Genomic DNA, 25,089 nt, shown 5'->3' on the forward strand with positions numbered 1-25,089 from the left:
GGCTCTGAAACTATTTTCACGTCCTAAGCAGCCGTTAAGTATAACTGGGGTGAACCGTGGTGTTTATCCTACAAATTTCTGCCTTCCATTCTTCCACAGTGGGGGGAAGGTGTGTGGCGTAGTGTGGGATGTTTGGGGTATATATGGGCGTGGGTGTGTGAAGAAAGTGTGAGGGCAGAGTGTATGTAGGATACTGTATACTGGCACAAGTATTTATGGGGTGAGTGTGTGCTGTGTGTGTAGCAGAAGTACATGTCAAGTGAGTGAATGCTGTGTGCATGTGTGTGCACGTGTGTGGTGCATGTAATCTAAGTATATGTGGAGTGTGTGCTGTGTGTACAAGCTGTGTTGGGTGTGTGTGTTCAACACACATGCATGCTCTGAAGAGAGACAGAGCAGGGGTGGGGACATATTTCTTATGCACCTACAATACAGTAGATTTTCAATCAATATTTGTCAAAGGATGGAGGGATCCTTTGCCTCAGGAAGGCAGACCTCTAAGCCCTGTCCCTTGACACTGACAATACTCATGAGGTCACACACATCCCTGGCTTACAGTCCTTCATCATCTCAGTCAGGATCTCGATGCCCCCAGCATAGAACAGGGGGATCTGGTCAGGCTTAGAAAGGGTCTCCAGCAGATTCTTGGTCGTCACGGCTGTGTTCTCTCCGGAATCCAGCAGTTCATGGGCTTCCTTCTCTTGAAGGTCTGCTTTCTCCCGAAGATCTACTTGATTCAGGTAATCTAGCAAAACATAAGAAAAAACCAAAACAAAACAAAATCCTGACAATCAACAATACCACACAAAAAGCAACTCTTTTTTTTTTCCTTTTTCTTGAGGATGGGAGATTGAGAAACATAAAACATTCAAATAATTCAAACCCTTCTTCAGCAAGGAAAATTTTAGAAGCAGTGTAAATTCTATAACCAGAATCTTAAACCATCGTGGGGATGCAAGGCAGTCTAGAAGGCTGTAAGCGAGGACAGCATAGAGGAGGAGGAAGGCAAGGATTTGAGGGGGAGAGCGGAGGGCAGAGGAGCAGCGCAGGTTAACACGGAGGATCAGGCTGTGCAGGGAAGGCAAGGCTGTTGCCTCGTGGCCAAGGGCAGAGAAGGTACGGAAGGTACCCTGAGGCAGGTGCACAAAGGGAGATGAAATTCAAATGAAGGACATCAGCAAGAACATTCTCACCTTTCACCTGTGTTTGCAGCATGGGGTTTATTTCTAAGATCTTCTTATAACACTCTCTAGACTGGAAAAAAGAAACAAGACCTTGAGAGTGGTTAGGGGGTAAAAGTGATTCCAAGAAAAACACTGGACATCATGTGGCTTGGTTCCTTCATTATTTTCTCCCAGCCTCCTCCTGCTCCCAGTGCAGACAGGCGTGGGAACATGGTGTGCCGTTGACATTTTGTTTAGGCTTCTCTAGTTCTATGGAGCAACAGTATAATTTCAAAACTCATTTTAAAAAAGTGTTGCCAGATACAGCCCATGATAAAAAATACCTAGTCCTAAATTCTTGTGGATCATGTCCATCTGGCATAGGAATAATCATAAGGTAAATGCAAAAGTGAGATATGATATTTGCACTAAGAGAGAACAGGAGGCTACCTCTCCAATATGCCCATAGGGAGTTAGGAAATAAATGAAGCTAGAGACAGTGTTGACAGAGACTCAGGAATAGGAAAAGAGAACTGCCAAGTAATACATTCAGGCCACAAAGAGAGCTGGTAAGGAGTCCACTTCTTGGAGACATAAGAGTCAGCTAGAAAACTGGGGAGTGAGGAGCTCTCATTGAGGAAATTGTTTAGGTAGAAAGTTTCTGAAAAAAAGAAAGATTCTGGTTAAAAAGACCACAGGGCTGGGGAAAGAGAAAGGATCTCAAAGACCTCCATCCTCGCTCATCAAAGAGAGACAGAGAATCTGCCCACACACGTAGCTCTCTACTATTACAGCCTACATACAACTAGCAAAGGAGAAAACCGTCACACTAAAGATGTCAAGGCATCCATCCAGAACCTAGACCACCATGAAAGCACCCACAAGCAAAGCCAAAGGTTCTTACCCAACATATGCTACAACTTTACAAGTGTGGGGGGAGCCACATCTAAACAAAAGAAAATCCCAAAATAAGAAGTGACAGCTGCCACAGATGAGAAGGAATCAGTGAAAGAACTCTGGAAGTATGAAAATTCAGAGCAAAAGGATACCCCCAAAAGGGAATACCAGCTCTCTAGCAATGAATATCAGCCAAAATGAAAATATTGAAATGACAGATAAAGAATTCCAAATATGGATTGTAAGAAAGCTCAATGAAATACAAGAGAAAATGGAAAACCAACTCAAAGAAACCAGAAAAACAATTCAGGAAATGAATGAAAAATTCACAAAAGAGATCGACATATTAAAAAAAGAAATAGAAATCCTGAAAATGAAAAATTAATTTAAGGAAATACAAAACACAGTGGAAAATTTTAAGAATAGACTAGACCAGGCCAAAGAAAGAATCTCAGAGCCTGAAGACAACTCTTGCGAATTAAGTCAGTCAAAAATAAAGCATAGAGAATTAAGAGGAATGAACAAAGCCTACAAGAAATACAGGATTATGTAAAATGGCCAAATATAAGAATCATAGGCATCCCTGAGAATGAAGAAGAAAATGCACAAGGGTTGGAAAACCTATCTGAGAGAATAACTGAAGAAAACGTCCCTGGTCTTGCTAGAGATTTAGACACCCAGGCACAAGAAGCCCAAAGAACACCTGGGAGATTCACTGCAAAGACACAATCACCAAGGCACATAGTCATCAGACTTTCCAAAGTCAACATGAAGGAGGAACTCCTGTGAGCCATAAGGTGAAAGCATCAACTTACAAAAGAAAACCCATCAGGCTAACTGCAGACTTCTCAACTGAGACCTTACAAGCCAGAAGGGATTGGGGCCCCTACTTCAATCTTCATAAACAGAACAACTGCCAGCCCAGAATTTTGTATCCTGCAAAACTAAGTTTCATATATGAAGGAGAAATACTTTTCCAGACAAGCAAGCACTGAGGGAATTTGTCAAAACCAGACCTGCCCTACAGAAAATACTCAGAACTGCATTATACATGGATCAGCACAATAGACATCCACTATCCAAAAGCTGAAGGTCAGAGCTCATATAAAACAATAGCACAAAAGGTAAAACAAAGCCATAAAGTACTACCCAACAGGATGAACAGAACCGTATCCTACATATCAATTTTATCATCAACGTGAATGGTCTGAATGCCCTACTCAAAAGACACAGGCTGGCGAAACAGATGAAAAAATACAACCCAAGTATCTGCTGTCTTCAGGAAACACATCTAACCCACAAGGATTCATAAAGACTCAAGGTGAAGGGATAGAAAAAAATATTTCATGCAAATGGAAACCAAAAGAAAGCAGGTATAGCCATTCTCATATCAGATAAAACTGACTTCAAATCAGTAATAGTAGAGAAAGACAAAGATGGTCATTATATAATGGGAAAGAGAGCAATTCAACAAGAAGACATAACAATCCTAAATATTTATGCACCCAACAAAAGAGCATCCAGATTCATAAAGCAAACCCTACCATATCTAAGCAAAGAGATAAACAGCAGCATCATAACTGCAGGGAAATTCAACACCCCACTGACAGAACTGGACAAATTATCCAAGAAGAAAATAAATGAAGAAACACTGGACTTAAATGGGACTTTAGAACAAATGGGCCTAACAGACATTTACAGAACATTTTACCCCAAAACTACAAAATATATACTCCTGTCATCAGCACATGCAACATTCTCCAAGATTGATCATATCCTAGGTCACAAAACATGTTTCAACAAATTCAAAAAAATAGAAACCATACCATGTATTTTCTCAGACCAAAGTGGAATAAAACTAGAAATCAATTCCAAGAGAAACACTCAATTCTACACAAAGTCATAGAAATTAAACAATCTACTGCTGAATGATTATCGGGTCAATATTGACATTAACATGGAAATCAAAAAGATTCCTTGAAATGAATGACAAAGGGGACACAAACTACCAAAATCTATGGGATTCAGCAAAAGTAGTCCTAAGGGGAAAATTCATAGCCTTAAAGGCCTACATCAAAAAGACAGAAAAATCACAAATTAACAATGCAATGATGCATCTCAAGGAACTAGAAAAGGAAGAATAAACCAAACCCAAAGCCAGCTAAAGAAAAGAAATAAATAAGATCAGAACTGAACTAAATGAAGTGGAAAACAAAAAAACAATACAAAGGATCAATGAAACAAAAAGTTAGTTCTTTGAAAAGATAAACAAAATTGATAGATCTCTTGCTAGATTAACCAGGAATAGAAAGGACCCAAATAAGCTCCATCAGAAATGAAAAAGGAGATATTATAATTGATATCACAGAAATACATCATCTGTGAGTACTATGAAAATCTCTATGCACATAAACTCGAAAATGTAGAGGAAATGAACAAATTCCTGGAAACATCCAATCTCCCAAGACTTAATTAGGAAGAAATAGAACACCTGAACAGACCAATAACAAGCAATGAGATTGGAGTAGTAATAAAAAATCTTCCAACAAAATAAAACCCCATACCAGATGGATTCACAGCTGAATTCTACCAGACCTACAAAGAAGAGCTGGTACCAATACTGCAGAAATTATTCCATAACATCGAGAAGGAGGGACTCCTCCCCAACTCATCCTACAAAGCCAGTATCATCTTGATACCAAAGCCAGGAAAGGACACAACAAAAAAAGAAAACTACAGACCAATATCCCTTATGAATATAGATTTGAGAAACCTCAATAAAATACTAGCAAACTGATTTCAACAACACATCAAAAAAAAAAAAAAATAATAATCCAGCATGACCAAGTGGGCTTTATCCCAGGGATGCAAATATGGTTCAACATACATAAATCAATAAATGTGATTTACCACATGAACAGAAGCAAAAACAAAGACCATATGATCATCTGAATAAATGCAGAAAAAGCATTTGACAAAATTCAGCATCCTTTCATGATAAAAACCCTCAACAAATTAGGCCATAGAGGGAACATACCTCAAGACTAAAAAAGCCATATATGACAAACCCACAGCCAAGATCACACTGAATGGAGAAAAGTTGAAAGCATTCCCACTAAGAACCAGAACAAGACAAGGTGCCCACTGTCACTACTTCTATTCAACATAGTGCTAGAAGTCCTAGCAAGAGCAATGAGGCAAGAGAAAGAAATAAAGGGTATCCAAATTGGGAAAGAAAAGGTGAAACAATTGCTTTTTGCTGACAATGTGATCTTATACCTAGAAAACTCCAAAGACTCCACCAACAGGCTCCTGCAATTGATAAATAAATTAAGCAAAGTCTCAGGTTACAAAATTAATGTACACAAATCAGTAGCATTCCTATACACCAATAACAGTCAAGCTGAGAGTCAAATCAAAGACTCAATACCATTCACAATAGCTACAAATAAAATAAAATACCTAGGAATATACTTAACCAAGGAGGTGAAAGATCTTTACAAAGAGAACTATGAAACACTGAGGAAAGAAATTGTAGACAACACAAACAAATGGGAAAACATATCATGCTCATGGATCAGTAGAATCAACATTGTTAAAATGTCCATACTACCCAAAGTGATTTACAGATTCAATGCAATCCCCATCAAAATACCAAAGTCATGTTTCACAGAGCTAGAAAAAATAATTCTATGCTTCATTTGGAACCAGAAAAGAGCCTGAATAGTCAAAGCAATCTTAACAAAAAGAACAAATCTGGAGGCATCACATTACCAGACTCCAAACTGTACTAGAAGACTATAGTAATGAAAACAGCATGGTATCAGCACAAAAATAGAGACATACACCAATGGAACAGAACAGAGAATCCATATGTAAAACCATTCACATACATCCAACTGATCTTTGACAAAGCAGACAACAATATACATTGGGGAAAAGAAGCCCTATTCAATAAATGGTGGTGGGAAAATTGAATAGCCCCATGCAGAAGAATGAAACAGGATCCACGTCTCTCACCACTCACAAAAATTAGTTCAAAATGGATAAAAGACTTAAATGTAAGGCATGAAATCATAAGAATTCTAGAAGAAAAATGCTGGAAATCTCTTCTAGATATTGGCGTAGGCACAAAATTTATGAAGAAGACCCCAATGGTAATCACAGCAATAACAAAAATTAATAAATGGGACATGATTCAATTAAAAAGCTTCTGTACAGCTAAGGAACTAATCAATGGAGCAAATGACAATCTATAGAATGGGAGAAAATATTCAGAAGCTACCCATCTGACAAATGGCTAATAACCAGAATCTGCAAAGAACTCAAGCAAATCAGCAAGAAAAAAAAAAAAAACAAACAACCCACTAAAAAGTGAGCAAAAGACATGAACAGAAACTTTTCAAAACAAGACAAATGGCCAGTAAATATATGAAAAAATGCTCAATATCACTAATTATCAGGGAAATATAAATCAAATGAGCTATCACCTTATCCCAATTAGAATGGCTTTTATTAAAAAGTCCAAAAACAACAGATGCTGGTGTGGTTGCAGAAAGCAAGGAACACTTATACACTGTTGGTGGGACTGAAAATTAGTACAACATCTATGGAAAACAGGATAGAGATCCCTCAAAGAATTATAAGTAGACCTACCATTTGATCCAGCAATCCCACCACTGGGTATTTACCCAAAGGAAAAGAAGTCATTTTATCAAAAAGACAACCTGTACTCAAATGTTTATTGCAGCACAATTCACAATTGCAAAGATGTGGAATCAACCCAAATGCCCATCAATTCATGAGTGGATTAACAAAATGCAGTATATGTATACCGTGGAATACTACTCAGCCATGAAAAAGGATGGCTTAATGACTTTTGCAACAATTTTGATGGAACTGAAGACCATTATCTTAAGTGAAATATCTAAAGAATGGAATAAGAAACACCACATGTACTCACTGTTAAATTTGAACTAATCAGCACACATGTGTATAAAGGGAAGTAAAACTCTACAGAAATAAAGCAGAAGGGAAGTGTGGGAGGGGATGGGCAAAAACCTACATAATGGGTACAGGGAAGGGAAGGGAAGGGAAGGGAAAGGGGATTGATTCTAGTTCAAGGGGATTTCTGGGTTTAGGGAAGTATTTTCTACAGGGATATAAGAATTGCCTAGAGTATAATCCAACCAGTCACTGAGGGAAAAAGCACATAAGAAGAGAGTTCTGAGACATCTTGAAGGCTCAAGTTTTGTCTAGAATACTAGATTAAGAAATCATTTGGAGAAAAAAAACAACACATTAAAGCAGAGGACAGTATCACAGAAACAGAAGTATATACACCAAACGAACAACCCTGTATCCAACTTCTCTTCAACCCCAGATCTAATCTATCAGCAATTTTTGTTGGTTTCACCATCACTATGTATCCAGAATTCCATCACTTCTTACCACCTCCACCAACACCAATCTAGTCCAAGTCATAGTCACCTCTTGCTTGGCTATTTAGTGCAATAGCCTTCTAACTGCTTCTCTGTTCTTATTTTGCCATGCAGAAACATTCTCAATGTAGCAGTCAGAGTGATCCTTTAAAATATACATCAGATCATGTCATTCCTTTGTTTAAAATCCCCAATAGCTTACAGAACACTGAAAATAAAAAACCAAGGTCCTCCAAAAAGCTTGTAAGGCCTTATGGAATCAGCCCTCTCCTTGCCACCATCACCCCTGTGACCTCATCTCATCACTCTCCCATTGCTGGCTGCATCCTAGTTATCCCTCTACATGGAATGCTCCTCCCTTGTATATCCACATGGTTTGCTCACTTCACTCCCTCCCTTCTTTCAGAGAGGCCTTCCCTGACCACCCTATATAAAACCAATCTCACCTTTCACTACTTCCTGATTCATTTTTCTTAATAACACTTATCACCACCTAACATACTACACCCTAACAGATTATATCTACTTATTTGTTTTATGTCTCTTGTCCACCCCCACCTTAAGAATGTGAGTTCCATGAAGTCAAGGAATTTGTCTTGTTCATTGCTGTATTATTATTGCCTGTATTGATAGTGGCTGATACATAGAAAGCACATAATAAATACCTCTTAATGAATTAATTGAATAAGCAAATAAAATATGGTAAAGAAAGATTAACATTTTCTTTATTCACATTTTTTTATTTGATCTTATTACAATAATCCTGTATTACTTTTATAACTAAAATCCAACAATGAAAAAAAAATTTTAAAAATGTACAATACGAGGCAATTTATTTTTAAAATAACTTATAAATGGAAAGATATCCCATGTTTATGGATTGGAAGACTTAATATTGCTCAGATGATAATACTTCCCAAATTGATCTAAAAATTCATATAATACCCATCACAATTCCATCTGGCTTCTCTGCAGAAATTGACAAGATGATTGAAAGTTCATATGGAAATCTGAGAGAACCAGAATAGCTAAAATAACTGTGAAAAAGAAGAGGAACACAGTTGGAGGACACACATTTCTTAATTTCAAAACTTATTACAAAGCTACAAAAATCAAGACAGTGTGATACTAGCACAAGGACAGATGTGGATCAATGCAATAAAATTGAAAGTCCAGAAATAAACCCATATATTTATGGTCAACTGATCTTTTACGAGGGTGCCGAAATCATTCAATGAGGGAAAGAATAGCCTCTTCAACAAGTGGTACTGGGACAACTGGATATCCACATGCAAAGGAATGAATTTGAACCCCTACCACACCCCACATGCAAAAATTAACTAAACGTGGATCAGAGATCTACATGTAAGCAAAAAACACTGAATCATGTACTTTCTACAAATGAATTCTATGGTATGTGAATTATATCTCAATAACTGGTATTAACAATATAGAATAGCTATACACATATAATACACACACACACACACACACACACACACACAGAGTTACTTTTGGGTGATAAGATTACAGTGAATTTCATTTTTTCTTTTTGCTTATGCCTTTTCTCTCCAGAGGTTGAGCAAACACTGGCACAGGATGTGGAGTTGGTGGAGTTGTACAGCTGGTGGAGTTGTACTAACCGATACCCAACATCCTTCCCAACTCTAAGATCTTGAGATTTACCTTGGAAAATACTGAAAGGTGGATTAATACCTAATCAACTTGGAGAATCATGGTTCTCCTCTGGGACAAATGGGAGCATCACTCTGTGATCAAACATGTCACTTACATTCTTCTAAAAACTTACCATGCTGTAGTTCTTCAGGGCCAGGTGGGCTTTTCCCATGTGGAAATATGCTTTTGTGCATTTCTCATCACACTGCATAAAAGAGAATGATTGATCACATATTTCAAAGGCCAGAAGTCATTAGCTACTCCCCTAATCTAGCTAACAGAGTTAAGGCAGAGCCTTGGTTCTCAGGACAGCTACCAGAGTTGACAATTAAAACTTTTCTGTGCATCTGTGACTAAACTAATTGATCCCTGCAAGGAGCCTGGAGGTACCAGTAAGCTCTCTATCAAGTTAATGATACTGCCAGTTTTCACATCCATTTAATAAGACTCAATCAGGAAGCAAACCAGAAACCCTCAGTTTAGAAGAGCTCTTAACACTGGCTGGACATTAGAATCACCTAGGATGCTTTTTAACATCCTGCCAGCCAGAAAGCACCCCACACCAATTAAATTATACTCTGGGGTAGGGCCCAGGCATCAATAATTTTTTAAGTTCTCCAGGTGACAAAAATGTGCAGCCAAGTTAAAGAATCACTGGTTTATTAGAAGGGAGAATTTACTCTCGCAAAACAGGTGAGGTTTCCATTATATCTTAGTGGCCCTGGGAAGTTCCTCCCCTTACATAAACCACACATGTATACTGGGGACTTATATTAATATCACTTAAGATCAAGAAGAATGCCCCCTTCAAAAGGATTGAAACTATAGCCGAGACTAGACCATGTACACAGGGGGCCCTGTCTCTAATTATTATAACTTCACAGGGAATGATTTAGCATAGAGACATAAACTAAAATTGGAAACATCTAAAATGGACATTTATTGAACCCCTTTTATGTTCAGGGTATTTTGGTGAGTAAGATGCCCTTCAAGAGTTTAGATCTGAAGAGGTTACGAGTTCAACTCAGTAGACTAAGATGACCTGGGCGGATTCTTGCTCTGCCACTCAGAAGACGTGGGCATTGGCCAGGCCACGTATCCCTTCTGACACTCATTTTCCTCACCTGGAAAGTAAAGACAATAATACTCTCTCTCCCTCTCAGGTTGTAGTGAGGAAGAAATCACGTAAAACACTTAGCACAGTGCTGGGCAATATGTTATTAGCTGTTGGTGCTGCAGTTACAACAGCAGCAATCCATTTCAGAGCAAAAGAGAAAATGTAAAGAAAAGCTGAAAACTAATAAAAGAGAGATCAATAACTGTCGGAGAACCCTCTATAGATGGATTTTCGTGCATATCATTTCCTGACTCAGTACAAAGCGAATGGCAGTGCTAAGAAGAAGAGTGCGTGACTGTTCAGCCAGTACGATGCACTAGGCGCTGAGCTCGATGGTCCATGTGAACGATCTCACAGAAGTCTTACTACAGCTCTGTGATGTAGACACAATTATTGTCCCCATTTTACAGATAAGGAAAGTAGGAGTTTGAGAGGTTCGAGGCCACACAGGTAATAAGTGGAAGAACTGGAATTTGAAATCTGGCCATTTAATTCCAGGGCCCAAGCATTTAACAATTACACCAAATCTCCATCATCAAGGTGCTATAGAAAAAAGTATATAGATGCTATAGAAAATGCTGTTGAAAAAGTTCAGTGGAAGGAAACCTACACTAAAGAGACATAGTCTTAAAGAGACACAAAGGAGGAGGGATGTGAGCCAGACCTTGAATGACATGGAGAGGTAAAGAAAGGGGGATGGAGGAATGTGCTGGGCAAGGCGGGAGAGGACGGGGCTTCTGTGGACAGTCCAGCCGGGACGGAGGGGCAGGTGCTGGTGGAGGGAAGACTGGGCTGGAAGTGGTGAGCTAGACAGTGACTCCACATGGAGGCCTTGAATGCCAGGCCAGAGGGTGAGTCATTAATGGCAGCGTGGAGGTGAGCTGGTCTGGAGGCAGCATGCAGATGTGCCCAGAGGAAGGAAGGGCTGGGAGAGGAGCTAGGAGACTACTTAGAATAAAGGCAGATGTCTGAAGTCCTGGTGACAGTAAGAGTAAAAGGAAGTGCAGACACCAGAGCTATGTCAAAGAAAAAACTGACCAGCATCAACTAGCTGTAAATGATAGCAGGGAAGGAGGGGATGAGTCAAAACTGGAGATCTAGATGCCTGGAAGGCTGGTGTGTCATTAACAGAAAGAGGTCAGTCAGGGTAAGGGGCAAGGAGGGCTGAGCGGGAAGATGAACAGTTGGCTTCTAGACGTACAAGTTCCAGATGATGCCAAGACAGTGAAAAGGCACCTGCAGGGGGCAGCTGGGATGCAGCCTTGGAGCCGGGGAGGGGGAGACTGGGGCAGCAGCCTGAGAGCCCTGTGCAGAGATGAGAGGTGAACCACGAGGAGCCCAGAGCTCTGAGAGAGCAACTGCAGGGAGGAGAGAGGCGGGGAGCAGAGGAGTGAACCCTGGTGAATTCACAAAGGCTGGAATTAAGGAAGCAGGAGAGGAACGGTCAAAGGGAAAAGAGGAAACACTAGTGCTACAGCTCCTGAAGCCAAATATTCACAACATAGTCACCGGCAGAGCACCGGAGTTACAACAGGGGAGAAACCGAGCCCTAAGCATTCAAGCCTTGTCCATGGCCAACTGTGTGTCATCGTGAAGTGGGTTTGGCTGTGACTTCGCCTTCCTCAGAATGACGCAAAGGGTCTCGAATGAATTTCTCACTAACGGGCCCCTTCTCCTTTGATCATGTGTCAACCCTCACTAGGACTTTCTCAGGTGAAGCCCAGGTTCCCTTTAAAGGAATCCTGACTTCAGACGAAGACCTATCTCCCCATGCAGGAAGTGTTCTGCCAAGAAAGAAATGATTCTAATCCTAATTGAAACCAGCTTGTCCGCCTTATCTTCCTTGACAAGGAACATCAGTCTTGAAATATCACATGAGCTTGTCTCTACCAATTTAAAAGTGTCAAAAATATTAAATTGGCACGAAAGTACTAATACTATTAATAATGAAGTGCCAGTGACATTCACTATTGATATGTTACTTTTAAAGAGAGTGAAACTTTTTCTTTTAATTCACGGCTGCAACATAGAACAAACCATATTAGTTTTTAGAACTGTTTGTACATTTTTTTCCCTGTCTATCCAAGTGTTTACCCAAACCTCTTCAACTGGGAGCCTCGCTGGGCATTTAACAAGACTGGCTGCCGAGTGTCGGCGTTTTTTAATGTCAGCTCCTTTGGGCCTGCTTTGCCTCGGTTTCACCGTTAATTACATTGTGCTTCAATTAACATTTGGGAACGCCAGTGTGTTATTCCAAATCAGCATGATGGGGTGTCTATCTCTTTGGTCTTTTTCAGATGAGAAAATTTATTCTTGGAGACCCTGCAAGATCTTGTTTCTTCCACAGAAGGGAATGAGACCCACGCCCAGGGACGATGGGGTTTGAGGTTTCAGTGGACAGCCCTTTACAGTAGATGGTTAAAAGTATGGGCTTGCAGTTACACTGACATTAGCTTCATGATCCTGTGCAAGTTACTAAGGCTCAGTTTCCTTCTCAGAACAACCAAGAAAATAGTGATGTTAAACACTGTTAGAATAGAATATTGTGAGCATGTAGCAAATGGTGGTTTTTGCTGTTATTATTGGAACAACCAAGAAAAACATCCTTGCCTCTCTCTGCTCTTGCAGAATGGTGGTAGACAAAGTAATAATGATCAAACAAGGTGACAAGGCAGCTTAGTGGATCTCTGCTGGGCTGTGAGGAGCTTGATGTCATTAGCTTTGGGCAACTCTTAGAACTGAAAGACCACACCAATGCAATGGGAAAAGGTTTGTCACACACTGTATCTTCTAAGAGATAAAGAAATCAGACACCCCGGATGTCAGCTTTGGAGGATCCCTGGTGTTTTGGCAACCATTATAAAGCAAAGGTGACTTTCTAATTCATCTCTGTTTCCCTTGCTTACCCTCTCAATAAAAAATAAACAGGTAGACATGGCCAGCATGTTGCTGTTGAAGTGTGCTCTTGCTTGGGGCTATGCTCAGTAGGCTAGGAGAGGTGTGCACAGCCAAGAATGGAAGCCAAAGGCACATTCTCCTTGTACTTCAATTTTACTGGATTCGAAGTTTTAAAAAATAACATTGTTATATTAAAACAGATAAATCTTATGAAGTGCCATGCAAAATTCACAAGGATTTTTAAGATAAAATACATGTCTTAAAAGAAATTTCATGCATCCTGCCTCTAGACTCTGGAGAGGCTCACGCTCATTCTCCTCTGCTGTTAGTAGCACTTCAGTGCAGAAGTCTGAGAGGCACTAGTTTAGGTTATTTATAAGCTCCCTGTGGCAGAGAAATAACTCCGAGGAATGTGGATTAAGGGTTATTCAAATATCTAGTCATCTCATCTGAAATAAATCATGTTCCTAAGAAGTGATCACACCATTTCTCTTTTACTTATATGCATCTTTGGTTACTATTTTGGTAGATTTCAGAAGAAATACTGTGCACAGTATTATGCTATCTGCCTGAGGCCTCACTGAAGTTGAAAAATAGGAATTCTTTCTTCTGATTATTCTTCTACAAACAGAGGATGTTATAATATATTAGGGCTGAAGGAAAAAACCAGAAACCGATGAGGAAGAATGTCAACATTTACAGACAGAAGCTCCCGTGGCTGGCTCTAGAATGGAGGAGGCAGTTCTACACAGAGCAAAGCATCTGATAACACAACAGCGAAGAATGTGCTGTTTCAACATAAGACCTTGAAAGACCAATAATAACAGCAGCTTCTTGGGGGTACTTACTATGAGCTAGGCACTTTATGTGCATTATCATGACCCTCACAGCAATTGTATTCTATCCCATCTTACAGATGAGGAAACTGAGGCTCTGACTACAGACCCTATACCCTTTTCTACCACGATACACTGGCAGCTGCCTTGTGTTTACTGCAGGACTAAGACATCCGACTCAAGCAAGCCCAACATGATGGGAACGGAAATATTCTCTTACCTTCAGAGCCCACTCACAATCCACCAGTGCTTTCTCGTAGTCCTCGAGTTTTATATAAGCCTGTAATGACACAAATAGCTGATGTTCATACACAGCTCTGCATCAGGCAGTCTTCAGTCTACACAGAAAGAGCAGTTGAACAGCAGAATGGTGATGATGAGTACCTGGTCCCTACCTAGATGGGTCATGATCCTGGCAAGGAACAATGGCACACTCACACTGGGCAACTGAGGAGGGTTTAGTACAGGGACTATTTTGCAAGGCAAGGGTGGGGCTTAGGGAAATCGACAAGGGATGTTACAGAATCCCAGGGCTAGCAACAGTGTATGGCAATTACCATGACTACAACTTAAGGGGCGGAAGGAGGAAGCAATGAACAAAATGGGAGAGATTAATATGTGAAAAGAACTGCCTGATGTGAGCTGAGACCGTCACCAGAGCCAAAAGCAGGGAGAATAAATACCCTAATCGTACCACCCTCCTTCCCTCTGACTTCATGGGCTGAATGCGAATGGAAGCTACATGACTAGGAAGCCAAGGAGCCAGTCTACACAGGTCACCCCCAGGACACAAAGCAGGGCAGACAGGGATCTGGAGAAAACACCCAACACATTAACCATGTCTACAAAGGACGACCTCCCTTCTGGAGTCTCCCAACGGCACCAGACACCAGATGACAAAGAGAATAAAAAAGACAGATAATAAACAAGTGCTGGAAAGGATGTGGAAAAGCTGGAACCCCTATACACTGCTGACAGGAACGTAAAATGGTGCAGCCCCTTTGGAAGACAGTCTGGCAGTTCTTTAAAAGGTAAAATATAGAGTTACCGTATGATCCAGCAATTCTATTCCTAGATTTATACCCAAGAAGACCATTAACATAAAAGACTTGTACATGAATGTTCATAGTAGAATTACTCATAATATTAACAGTTAAGAAGCAGACACAATCCAAATGTCCATCAACTGATGAATGGAGAAAATGTGGTATATCCATACAATGGAAAATTATTCAGCAATAAGAAAACGAAGAATTGACACATATTACCAGATGGATGCACCTTGAAAATATTATGATAAATGAAAGAAGCCATTCATAAAAAAACAAATATTGTATGATGCCATTTGTATGAAATGTCTAGAATGGGCAAATGTATGGCGCCAGAAAGCAGACTGGTGGTTGCCTAGGGCTGGGAGGACTGGAGAGTGACAGCTAAAGAGGATGGAGTTTCTTTCCAGCATGATGAAATGTTCAAAAATTGATTGTGAAGGTTGCACAACTCTGTGATTACACTAAAAACCATTGAATTGTATACTTTAAATGGATTAACTGTATGGTATGTGAATTATATCTCAATGCTGTTACCAAAAAAATGATAAAGTTCTGCTTTTTCATGAGCACAGCAGGAAGGAAGAAATTCAGGGAATAGGCTGACATTTAAGGGAGACCATCACCACGAACCCTCTGTGTCTAATGTCTGGGGCGCTCTGTTAGAATACCCTAGAATTAGGGAAAATCTAGAAAATCAAGAATTGACTCAGAATTCTACGATCCACTCAAAGTAAACCAATGTGAGAATTTAGTTTCATTTAAAGTTTCTTTTTTTTTTTTTTTTTTTTTGAGACAGAGTCTCACTCTGTTGCCCGGGCTAGAATGAGTGCCGTGGCGTCAGCCTAGCTCACAGCAACCTCAAACTCCTGGGCTTAAGCGATCCTACTGCCTCAGCCTCCCGAGTAGCTGGGACTACAGGCATGCGCCACCATGCCCGGCTAATTTTTTGTATATATATATTTTAGTTGTCCATATAATTTCTTTCTATTTTTAGTAGAGACGGGGTCTCACTCTTGCTCAGGCTGGTCTCGAACTCCTGACCTCGAGCGATCCACCCGCCTCGGCCTCCCAGAGTGCTAGGATTACAGGCGTGAGCCACCGCGCCCGGCCTCATTTAAAGTTTCTAAGAAGTAAAGGCACAGAAACAAATGAAAGACTGTTTTAAATAAGCACAGTGGCTACTATAAGCTCTCCATTAATTACTGGACACAATAAGTGGTAAATAAATTCTTAGCAAGTTGCACTAAGTATATTTGAAGCACTCTTCTTTTGGAAAGCTCCCTAAGCAGCAGCAAGGATCATCCCATTGTAAGAAACGAAAGCCAATCACCAAGAGAAGTGGCTCTCCCAGGGTCTCATCAGTCACCAATGATAAAGCCAGTACTACAGGTAGGTTTGTCCATGATCAAATCTGTACCAAGGCACACATTGTTCACAATGGACCTGATGAGATATTGTCACGGGCAAGCCAATTACAGGGTCAGTGTTGTGATTCATGGAGAATCTAAGTACCCAACCAAAGTGAGGAGGGAGAGCAGGCTGTAGCCAGCTAATGAATTTCTGCAGTGCAGCTCTCGGCTCTCATAGAAAGGAAGCTGGACGTGGTGGTTTCACTAACTTGGGTTCTGCACTAATTGGAGAAGACGACTCACTGAGCTGTGTCTGTTAATATAAAGTATCACCCTTTGCTCTAGGGTCTTGGATTTCATTTGAAAGTCAGAGGATGTGAGGAAGAAGCTGGCATCATTCTAGGCAACTGTGGCCATGATTTCATGACACTCTGATTCAGGATACATACAGACTCTGAAAAAATCTGTATGGGCTGCAACAATTTCTCTACACATCATTTTATTTGTTCTTTTCTTTTCTTTCCTTTTTTTAAAGCTTGGATTCAACACTCTATAACCTCCTCATTCTCTTTTGCTTTTCCAGATTTTAAAAAGAACTACTTTTTCCAAATAGCAAGTAAACTCCAGATTTATCTAAATTACACCAGCAATCTTACTGATCATAATATTACTTCCAGGAGAAAAACAAAGCAATGAAAGGGTAGGTTTTCTCTCTAGCTAGCAACACTCAAGTCACAGGGTCCTTATTAAGTGTTTTCTAACACTGCATGCATACAGGAGAGGTATTTTAAAAATAGTCAATGGTTCAAATGATTTGTAACACCAGGCAGCACATTTTGTGTTTCTTTGTCTCTGAATAAGCTTTCTCTTTGGGAAAGCTAGAGGAATCACTCCTCTAAAGCTTCTCATTTCATTTATTTATATTTATCCACGTTCATTCTTAATGTGATTCTTCAGATCTAATCACAGTGCTGCTCAGAATTGAGCGCAGTGAAAACGTAACTAATTTAGATGAATCAGGGTATAGACAGTCAGAATTAGATATGTTTGAATTACGTAACTTTTTAAAAGCAATTTAATTTTATTGCTTTCAAATAACTGCAGAGTAACATGACTGAATAAGCATCAGGAGGTAGATGTTTTTGGAGACCAAATTTGATGATAAATAAGAAGGAACTATAACTATTGTATTAATTGCTTGCATTTAAATGATTCTCCTGAATTGTCAATAGAAACTTATTATAATTCCCTTAATTGAACTTCTGTGCCTCCAATCTTATGTAACTTAACAAGGACTTATTGGACATCTGTTATAGAGCATTAGGGGGAAAAATATATGGCAGCTTTTGGTCTCAAAAAGTCTATAATCTTGTCGGGTGGTAAAATGTACTGTTAAATGTACTTTGGCCATCTTATTTACCGATTCCCTTCCTTATAACAAATTTTCTCCACAAATGGGGGTAGTTAAATGACACTTCAATCCTAGGCTGACTTGTCTGAACTGCTAAACTAATGAGGTTATACTGTGCTTGGGTTTACTTATCATTAAATTACTGTCACCCCCCAGAATCTCTGGCCTCCAAACATCCTGCTCCTTGCCTTCAATGCTCTTCCTCAACATACCACAGCCATTGGAGCTGATGAGGGCCCTGCTGCAGTCTCTCCATCTTGTAAATGACAAGGCGTCAAGTTCCTCGGACACAGGTCCTGCTGACATACCCTGACCATCGGACAATCAAGTCCATGACTCTGCCAGTTTGTGTTGGCTTCTCTGACCAACAGAGGACTCTACCACACAAAAACTCAACTACTTCTCAAAGATAAGGTCACGGGAGACATTTTTGTTCCAACTGAGAACTATCAGCCTATCCCTTCATTAAGTATTAACAGTAAATAATAAACACCTGTGTGATGGTTTTTTTACCCAGTGTTCCAGAAAACTGAGCTCAGCTGTGATATAAACCGAGGCACAAAGGCTTTCCAAAACTCAAACTTGCCAAGAAACTGACTCCAGGCCCATCAGCCATCCAGTTTACCCCAGTCACATACCCTTCATCTTAAAGAGGGTTGATACAACAGGAACTAACAGGAGGGCAACCCCTAGGAGTTTAAACTCACACCAAGAAAGGAGGCTCGACAAATCTAGTCACTGGTGGCCGAATTCCAAGGTCTCACTGGTCATTTAATCCCACTAGTTTTCTCCTGTAGCCACATGGGCAAGCACTTGGTTACCATCAGTGATGTGCTGGAGCCGACTTACGCTATGGAGAGAGCTGATGATGCACTTTTCCCAAGTCCTCCTTTGGTGATTCCAACTTGGTAGCTTGACATCAAATCATGGGGAGAGTATTTATACCACAGAAAGTGGAAAATGCTACATACAAATCAGCTCCCCCCAATCCAAAACAAGAGCCAGTTGTTAAACGTTTCCCAGCCCCGCAGTGGGACCACCTAGTCTCATGTTTGTCTATTTTCACAGGTTTAGTGGCAACTGCTCCCTGAGAAGGCCCCAGGGACACACCCCTGGCTCACTGACCTGGGCGCGGTTGGTGTACAGCACTTTCATGTCCTTCAGCTTCTGCAAGCCCTCAGTGTAGCACAGGATGGCTGTTTCGTAATCGCCCTTAACAAACGCTTCGTTCCCCTCTTCTTTCAGGGCTATGAGAACACAAGTCACACAGGTGAGCTCTCACCACACACTGGAAAATTCTTTCAGACTTTATTCCCCTGATTTTCCAAATCTACTCTGAAGGTCTTAGCCACCATTGATCCCAAAGGGGCTTGTCATTTGTTTCTCTCTGCAGATATTTCAGGTATTTTTTCTCCAAATCCACCCAAAAGTCTTCTAAGTAGCTTCTCAGAAAATATAAATGTTTCCGTATCAAGGCTCAGAACCAAGCCAAGCTTGCCATGGTGACCAAGTCTACACATTCAATGTCCCATAAAGAGGGTCAAATAATGAATTTTCTAACAAATATGGAATCATCTAGATCTGCAGCACTGGGTGGTATAAAATACATGCTGAAAGCATGCCTCTGTCATATGTATCTCCCCCCAACGCCCACAACCCTGTCTGTTTCTTTCTCTTCCTTCATTTGTCCTCTCCTTTCTCAAACCTTTGTTTCATTTTTCTTTTTCACTTCCTCATCTATGCCTCAGCCTAGCCACTGGTGCCTCGCTCCCATCGCTCCCTGTTTTCTAAGCATTGTTTAGGACTGTCCAATCCGATCTGCCCAGTCCACCCATCTGTTTTAGAAAGAAGTCTGACTGTGGAGGTGGACTGGGGGCTGTGCCCTACCCCCTGGCTCTTTGCAGCAGAAACAGAGAACAGACCACCAATGATTTCTGCCTGGCCAATCCCATTGCCTCTGGTCCACCATAAACCTGTGGACTGGGAGTCTTCATGTCCCTGAACATTAGCATATAGGCTCTCATGTGCTCTTTCTAGCACAAATCATCCCAGCTATGGAAAGGGAAGGGCTGACAATTACCATCTGCTAAGACTTTGTTTTCCCTTCTTCTCTTGGCTCGTTCCTTTGCATCCTTCTCCACAGATGCCAAGAAGGCCTCTGACAGCAGAGTAATTTCAAATATTCAAAAGAAAGATCCAAATACTATAATCAGTGCTTCAGTTCAAATTTCGAAGAGAGCTACTTTAGAACTTTAGAGCCACACTCCTCATGCATACACACGTAGGCACACACACGTGCACGCTCACAATTCTGAGGCAACTAAAATGACATTTTCTTAATTTGACATTAAATGGTAATGTGTGATGTATTATTATACATGATGGCTATGACTGTGCTTCAAATTTGAATTATGTCTTTTAAAAGAGTTTTTCTTTGAAGAATGACTTTTTTCTTCCATTTAGCATAATGAGCTTCTGAGCTGAGCAACAGAGAAACTACCTGGATCCCTTGAACAGCTCAGAGTAAACTGGATGTTACAGAATAACTGCACTCAGTTTACAAAAGACTGGCCAGGAGCAAACAGAGAAGCACCGCTGAGTGCTGTCCCCTCTGACCACCACTAACAGAGCTGGGTGATCAGCAAGTTTTCGTTCGCAGGTTGTTTGTAAGCCCAGAGGCTAGAATTGAAGGGTCTGAAAGCTACAATCAGTAAAAACTGACCCTAAATAAACACTAAAAATTGGGAAGAGAGATGCTTACCTGAGTTTATTTCTTCCACATTCTGCAGGACATAGGTCATCATAAAAACAAAGAAACAAATTTCAAAAACCACTCTCTGATTTATATGTATTTACACCAAGAAGGCAAATCAATTACAAATGAGAGTCAGGTCATTTCCTTTAACCACCAATACGGAAGGGCTGGAAACTCAGGGCTTGCTTTCAATCAGGGAATCTGATTATGGGCACAACTGCTGTGGGGCTGAGTCTGCAGAAATGAGGCCACTCAGGTCAAGGGACCTCAGCTGTGGCTGCATGAGTTGAAAATACAAGTTAGTGAAATATATTACCTTAACAGTGCAGCATAAAGTTATCACATATATGCTCAGGGGAAGGAGAGGCCAAATTTTCATTGAAACAGACCCAAAGGGTTATTTAAAGATGATCCAGACCAAGGGGAAAAAAATCAGAGTTCCTTGTAGAAAATAAATCTAGTGAATCTAAGAAACAAAAGACTATTTCAGCCTCACCAGACAGTTGGAGACTTAACTATTCCCTCAATGTAGGTCTTCTTGTTGTATCTACTTATATGGTTTCATAATAGAAAAAGAAACCTTCATAGGAGCTTGTGGAGGACTGATCACAGTCTTGTTCAAGGTGGTCCAGCATTCGTCCACCTCTTGGTCTTCCTCCATAAGCTGTAGTCTCTTTTCTGTCTCGAGGACAGCTTTCTGTTGCACAACTGGGTCATCAGAATTCATCTCCTGAATTAAATTGGCTAGAGGAGAAATAAGATGTGAATCAATCAGACAAGGTCTTCAAAAGGAAATACTCCATTCACTAGAAAGGATGGTATCAAAAATTCATGGGGAAGTCTTAAAGGAATAAAAAAACAGCAATAGAAAGCGAAATTGAGCAATTAGAACCAATGTGAAAAAATACGAACAGGATTTGTTTTGCCTATAAAAAACTGCAGGAGAATTTAACTACGGGCTTCAAGGAACAGAGTTTTAAGCCACTATTAATTCAACAATAATTTATGGAGAGCTTATAATGAGTTAGATATTATGCTGACTGCTACAGTTAATGATGATGAATAAAAAAGATTCTTTTTCTTTGAAGAGCTTATGGTCGTATGTGGGAGACAAACATGTAAGTACAGGCAGCTCTGAGATCACAAAACAACAGCCCTTAATCCTATCCCTACCTGTCTTCACTCGATTGCCTGCCCAGCTTCCATTCCACGGTCTATCACTTGGCAGCCACCTGCCCATACACTCAACTCCCTTGCCCTCCCACCCCACCTAACAGACAAACTTCAACTCTAGATGAATCCAACCATCCACCTCTTTTTTTCAGGGATGCTGAGTACTGAGGGAGAAAGATGCTGGTCGCAACTCAACTGGACTTTGAATGTCGGACAGCCATCCTTGTTATCCTAGGCAATCTTTCTATTATTCTCCCAAAGACTTTTAAAAGTTTTCTATAATCTAAACCTGACCATCTCAAACAGATGACCTTACTTATCAATTCAGAGAGGAAAGAGATACCATCAACTTGCTGCCATTAAAATTACAAAACTGCCTGCCTCCACCTACATTCATCTGTCCTTCCATCCTACCACAAGGAAAAGGTGTCCCTTCTCCCATATGAGGCTAATCCCTCATTCTGCACTCAGGATCCCATCATCCTGTTGTGCATCATCAAGAACCCTGCATCACCAATTAATTATCCCATTTCAGCAATATTTTCAACCTCTTCTATTTGAACAGCTTCTTCCTAAAGGTATTTATATGCCTTACATCTCTCCCAATGCCCTATCTCCTCCCCATCACAACTAAAATTCCTTTAAGGTACTTCCCATTTCTTCATTTTGCACTGATTCTTCATGGAAATTTCTTTTCAAAAATTTTAGTTGTAAAATATCTCACACATACAGAAAAATACCATAACAGACATGTTTGTTTCCACACCATCTGTAAGTTAACATGTATCCTTTCTCCAGCAGGTTTTAATGTTTAGTATTTGCATCATTTAGCTTTTGCTGCACAACAGATGGCTCCAAAACTTTGTGGCTGAAAACAAGCCACTGTTACTTAGCTTAGTTTACAATTCTCTGGGTCAGCAATTTGAGCTGGACTTAGCTAGCTGGTTCTTCTTCTGGTTTCAGCAGGGCTCACACTTATATCTGTTGTTGGCTGTCAGTCATCTAAATGGCTCTGCTTTGGAAAGTTGACTGGCAGTTGTGTCGAGCAATGGGGGCAACCAGGGAGAGTGTGTCTCATTCTCCAGCAGGGGTTCCCAAGAGTGGCATGAGAGTAAGCTCCATAGCACACCCACTTTTCAAGCCTCTGCTTGAGTCATGTTTGCAAACATTCCTTTGGTCAAAGCAAGTCACATGGCCAATCCAGATTCAAGGAGTGGGGAGGAAAAAAAAAAAAGATTACTACAGACTTCTTGATGGGAAGAAAGAAATTTGTGACCATTTTTGCAATCTACTGGAGTATTTATGTATGTGTATTAAAACATTTAAAATACATGGTTGTACAAAATGTGCATTCTTTTGCAATCTTTTTTCTCTTAATATGCTTTAGACATTTGTTCTTGATATATTAATATATAGTTCTAGTTGATTCATTTAAATCATCGTATATACCATAGTTAATCCACCTTCTTATTGGTGGATAGCCAGAGGTGTTTTTTTTTTTTTAGTTTTATTTTTTGCTACAGTAAACAAATGCTGAATTGAGTCCCTGTATCTATAATACATATTTCCTTGTGCATATGTTACATATTATTCAGGATCTGGCTATATCAATTTTTACTCCTATCAGCAGTATACAAGAGTTCCCACTCTTCCACATTCTTGTCAACACTTGTTATGTCAAACTTTTTAATTGTTGTCAATATGATGGATGGGAATGGTAACTCACTAATGTTTTAATTTGCATTTTGCTGAATATGATTAGAATTGGGCATTTTCTTATTGATTTGCAGGCCATTTGGATTTCCTCTTCTGTGAAGATCCTGCTCCTATCCTTGGCCAATTTTCTATCGGGTCATTTGTCTCTTTCTTATTACTTTACATGATTTCCTTTTTTAATTTTTAATTTTTTGTAGAGACCTCACTATGTTGCCCAGGCTGGATGCAAACTTCTGGGCTTAAGCGATCCTCCTGCCTCAGCCTCCTGAGTTGTTGGGACTACTGGGGCACGCCACCCTGCCCAGCTCATTTCTTTATATATTCTGGACTGGTTACATGTATTTGCAGACATCTTTTCCTTGGCTATGGTTTGTCTTTTCATTTTTTTTTTAATGGAACCTTTTGTTAAAGAGATTTTAATTTTATTTTTTTTATTTTTATTTTTTTTTTTGAGATTTTAATTTTAATGTGTTAAATATACCAATCTTTTCTTCTATAATTTATGCCTTTTCTTTCATTAAGGTTATAAATACACTCTTTTCTGGTGGTTTCTCAAGGTTTTAAAGTTTTATTTTTTTTATGAAGATATTTAATCCACCTGCAGCTGATTTTTGTGTAGGGCAGGAGCATCTGTGTTGAGCAGTCCCTGCCTTCCCCACTGATGTGTCTTGTCATCCCTGTTACATGTGTGACTCTGCTCTGGGCTCTGCATTCCTTTCCACTTGATTTTACTTGTCTTTTCCAGCACCAGAAGCTCCATGCACTAATTACTATAGCTTTCTCTTAAATCTTGAACATCCAGTAGGGAGGGGTGTCCTACCTTCTTTTTTACCTGCAGAATTTTCTTGGTTACTCTTGGTCCTTTGCTCTTCCATGTGAACTTAAGAATCCACTTGTTGAATTTTAGTGCAAACCACTTTTGGGATTTTGATCTAAACTGAACAGACTGTATAGAATAATTTGAGGAGAACTGACATTTTACCAAATGGGTCTTCCCATTCATGATAAAGTATGTCTCCATTAATTCAGATCTTCTTTTATGTTTTTTAATTAAATTTTTAAATTATACTCCATACCTTATTTTTAATTTCATTAGTTTCTCCCTGATGTCCTTTGTCTGTTTCAGGATCTCATCCAGGACACCACGTGACATTTAGTCATGCCTCCTTAGGCTTTTCTGAGCTGTAATAATTTCTCAGAGTTTCCTTGTTTTGATGACCTCAACAGTTTTGAGGAGTACTGGTCAGGTATTTTGTAGAATGTCCTTCAATTTGGGTTTATATGTTATTTTCCTCATGCCTGGGGTTATGGGATTTGGGGAGGAAGGCTACAGCACATCATATCAAGGGTCCATGCTCTCAACATGACTCCTCATGAGGTTCACCTTGATCATCTGTCTATGGAGGTGTTTGTCAGCTTTCTCCACTGTAAAGTTACTTTTCTCCCTCCCTGTCCATACTGCACTCTTTGGAAGCAAGTCATTAAGGGTGTCTCACATTTAGGGGGTGGACAGTCACGCTCCACCTCCTTGAGCAGAAAGTCTCTACATAAATTATTTGGAATGAATTTACTGCTCCTGGCGTAAACACAAGATCCTCACCATG

At 40.1% G+C, this 25,089-nt stretch overlaps 1 protein-coding gene across 3 annotated transcripts in view; it reads right to left on the reverse strand.

Annotated features, from left to right (window-relative positions):
* The window catches only part of TTC12 (tetratricopeptide repeat domain 12), a 48,415-nt gene that overhangs the window by 19,120 nt on the left and 4,206 nt on the right, over positions 1–25,089 (reverse strand). For all 3 annotated transcript variants that reach the window (XM_069468910.1, XM_069468907.1, XM_069468908.1), the window contains 8 exons: positions 21,177–21,340; positions 20,603–20,624; positions 19,922–19,999; positions 18,967–19,088; positions 14,250–14,309; positions 9,312–9,383; positions 1,194–1,254; positions 557–745 (listed from right to left, as the gene is read on the reverse strand). In XM_069468910.1, coding sequence (XP_069325011.1) covers positions 557–745; positions 1,194–1,254; positions 9,312–9,383; positions 14,250–14,309; positions 18,967–19,088; positions 19,922–19,999; positions 20,603–20,624; positions 21,177–21,323 — 751 coding nt within the window. In that variant the 5' untranslated portion in view covers positions 21,324–21,340. The remainder of the gene's footprint in view (positions 1–556; positions 746–1,193; positions 1,255–9,311; positions 9,384–14,249; positions 14,310–18,966; positions 19,089–19,921; positions 20,000–20,602; positions 20,625–21,176; positions 21,341–25,089) is intronic.

This window comes from Eulemur rufifrons, chromosome 6, assembly GCF_041146395.1.
Source record: "Eulemur rufifrons isolate Redbay chromosome 6, OSU_ERuf_1, whole genome shotgun sequence".
Classification (NCBI taxonomy): domain Eukaryota; kingdom Metazoa; phylum Chordata; class Mammalia; order Primates; family Lemuridae; genus Eulemur; species Eulemur rufifrons.